This window comes from Austrofundulus limnaeus, unplaced genomic scaffold, assembly GCF_001266775.1.
Source record: "Austrofundulus limnaeus strain Quisiro unplaced genomic scaffold, Austrofundulus_limnaeus-1.0 Scaffold61, whole genome shotgun sequence".
NCBI lineage: Eukaryota > Metazoa > Chordata > Actinopteri > Cyprinodontiformes > Rivulidae > Austrofundulus > Austrofundulus limnaeus.
Window position 1 is genome coordinate 1,287,210 of NW_013952463.1, and position 3,331 is coordinate 1,290,540.

Sequence of the window (3,331 nt, forward strand, 5' to 3'; positions counted from 1 at the left end):
AAATAAAATAGCTCCCCCCCTGTTAAAATATATTTTTAAATTTTTACAAAACTAAACAGCCTACAGTGTTTTTACAGTCTTTATTTTACAGTTAAAAATGTTTATTAAATAAAGTCTCATGTTACAACTAATCAGGGATCCCTTTAAATGCATTTATTTCATTTATAAAAAAACATGAGCACAACTAATATTCCAGATCTACATCATTTTCTTAACTTATCTATGTATTCTCGTTCTATTCCATTTTTATTTTAGTTTAGTTTTAAATTATGTCATTTTACTTTCGGGTTTATGAGGCTGAGTTTATTTACTTTTTATTTTTTGCTGATTATAATCACTGCCAGTGATATAATGGTGCAATTTAAAAAGAGAAGCACTGTTGGAGCATGATGGGGAGGGCAGGTGTGAGATGTTCAGACACACTGAAGTGTCATGTTCCATTTAAACGCATGTTCCGCTTTGCTTTATAAATAAATCAAGTTGGGGTTAAACACACTGGCTGGGCAGAGACGGACAAAGATGGACCGTCCAATCAAATAACAGACGCAGACGACCTACCGTTAAAAGTGGAGCCAGTTTCTGAGCTTCCCTTGTAACCGGATCCACCACCGCGACAACATCGAAGTACACGTCTCCCTCTTTAGGTCGAATCTTCACAGCACTGCCAACAAATCGCAGATCAATGATCGAGTGAAGTAAACAAAATGATTTTCCTGTTTTCTTCAGGGAACACTGGTTTCACTGATTTATCATCAGTACGGATGCTTTGTAAAAAAATCCCCCAGGAGAAACACAGGTCTATAAACACCACAAAAAGCAAATTATCTTTAAGCGTTACGGCTGTACCTGTAGCGATCATCTGCAAAGCCGTACTCTATCCGGGCTTCTCCTTTGGGCTGAGAGGAGAGCAGAGCATCCACMTTCATCACAAGGTCACTGGCCCTGAGAGAAAAGCTGCATCAACTCACAGAAATTTTTGGAGTAGTTTAACCATAAAGCAGGGCTATTCAACTGGTGGCACGCAGGTCACAATCGGCCCGCCAATTTAAAATTCACGATCCAATGTAACAAAATTAATAAATTAAAAAGGTAAAAAATAATGTGGTGAATGTAACAGGTCTGTCTTGTAAATGAGACAATGAGTCTCAAGAGATTTTCCTGTATAAATAAAGGATAAATTAAAATAATAATAATAATAATACTTGTTCTGTTACAGACTGCGGTGTTTCACATGCCACCCCTGAGCAGTTTAGTTGAATAGCCCCGCCATAAATGATGTTTAGAAAATAAATACCTGTCCTCCTCCATTTCAAACTGCTGCACTTTGCTTTTGATACGCTCTCCTGATGTTTTCAGGATGATGTTCTCCAAAAGCAGGAAGTCATCCTGRTTAAATACCTCTTTCTCTTCCAGTGGGCCAATGATCTGTGGAGAAAAGCAACTTTTACCATGAATTTAACTTTATTTACCAAGAAGATACTTTTATATACTGCAGGCCAACTACAAATCCATATTTAGACGCAGGTTTAAAGCAGAGACTGACTCACTCTTCCATTGCTGATAACTGCTCTCTGTCCTTTCTTCAGCTTCAGCACATCTCGGCAGAAGGCAGCGTGGGAGAGCAGGAAGTCAAATTTGGGACCCTCATATGCACTTTTAAACAGCGACAAATCCATGCCCTACAGAAAAAGAAAACGTTAAAAGTTGCATCGCTAAAAACAAAAGAAAATCTTTTAACAGACGGGTTCAACTCCTCACCCCGACGGCAAACTGCTCCACATCAGCACCCTTCTTCAAAGCCGCCACCGTCTCCTCCTTGGCCATCTTGGTGATGAAGTTCTTGGCGTTGTTGGCGGACTGCGTCTGCATGGCGGCCCAGACCGCTCTGGCCACTTGGCTCGTCTCAGCAGACGGATCAGCTGAAGGGTTGTTGATCATCCCCAGTCGGACATTGTTGCTGGTTTTCTGGCAGGAGTGACAACTTGACTTGAGCTCACTCTGATGTTATAAACGCGTATTTTCTACGATTTCCATAAATTATCCTTTCAGACAATTTCATCATTACAGACAGAATGTGTCATTTTTCCACAGAAGGATTTTAAAGGACGACTCACCATGTGTCTGATAGCATCATAAAGGAGTTGGCGTCCGGAGGGCTTATCAAAGTCACCGACCACCCAGAAAGTGACAGGACGAATGTATCCATCATCTGATGAGGAGAAGAGGAAGAGTTAAAATAGGGAACTCATTTAAACATCAGCGGGGTTATTCCTAATAGTTCATGTGCATCCAAGGGGCAAAATCCTGTWTATTTAACAAGCTGCCGCCAATAATGTCTGATCCAACCTACTAACTTACAAGACTGAAGTGTTTGTTTATTGAAAAATGAGTTTTTAATATTATGAATTTGTTGTTATTAGATTCCATGAGGCAGAGTGAAAATATCAACAATGAAGGTACTTTATGATCCAAGGCATACAAAATACAACYACTGAATTCTTACTGTAGAGAAAAGTGATGATTAGGTTGGTCTGGGACAGGTGTTTATTTTACATTTATCAGTAAATATTAGGGGAAAATCTAATTCTAGTAGCCCTGTTTCCCATACATCACATTTTTAAATTGGTTTTGTAAACAATAAGCTGTACTGACACGTTAAGAGAGTCAGCAGTCGCTGATGCACAGTGCTATTTACTCTTTTTTTGGCATATTTTTCTTCACATAACATTGAAGAATACATGTCTGTACAGAATAGCTGAAGTTATCATGCCAGGACTGTCCTTAAATAAAAATTTCCAGTGTTAAGATGCTAATCACGTTAGCTTTTCTATTGTGTTTTGAATGTAAAGTTAGCATCTAAGCTAACTGTTGGTCAGCAGCCTGTGGTTAATTGTGCACGCTTTATTTTTAGGCATGAAAATGTATAAAGCAGTGCTTTTTTTATTTAAAAAGCCAGTCATTTAATTGTCAAGCTAATCATATATCAATAAACGATAATCAATTTAAATTTTGGTGCTTAAAGATTCTAATCCCTAATAAATATAGTAAAAAAAAAACAAACATTTATCCAAGTTATCTTCAACAGAGTGATTTTTAGATGAGTCCACTCTTACAAATGTGACATAATAACTTCTTATTATTTCATATTTGAAGATGAACTCAACAAATTGGGTATTTAAGTATTTTCTGCCCCCAGTTGCGTGTCTAATGTGGAAAAAACATCAACATACACTCAACGGCCACTTTATTAGGTACACCACGCTAGTAACAAGTTGGACCCCCTTTTGCCTTCAGAACTACCATAATTCTTCGTGGTATAGATTCAACAAGG

General features: G+C 38.1%; 1 protein-coding gene across 4 annotated transcripts in view; it reads right to left on the reverse strand.

The window, feature by feature from the left end:
• Nucleotides 1–3,331, reverse strand: part of uggt1 (UDP-glucose glycoprotein glucosyltransferase 1) — a 44,483-nt gene that overhangs the window by 12,438 nt on the left and 28,714 nt on the right. For all 4 annotated transcript variants that reach the window (XM_014009772.1, XM_014009773.1, XM_014009771.1 and 1 more), the window contains 6 exons: nt 2,115–2,209; nt 1,759–1,965; nt 1,548–1,679; nt 1,295–1,425; nt 847–942; nt 559–661 (listed from right to left, as the gene is read on the reverse strand). In XM_014009772.1, the coding sequence (XP_013865226.1) occupies nt 559–661; nt 847–942; nt 1,295–1,425; nt 1,548–1,679; nt 1,759–1,965; nt 2,115–2,209 (764 nt within the window). The remainder of the gene's footprint in view (nt 1–558; nt 662–846; nt 943–1,294; nt 1,426–1,547; nt 1,680–1,758; nt 1,966–2,114; nt 2,210–3,331) is intronic.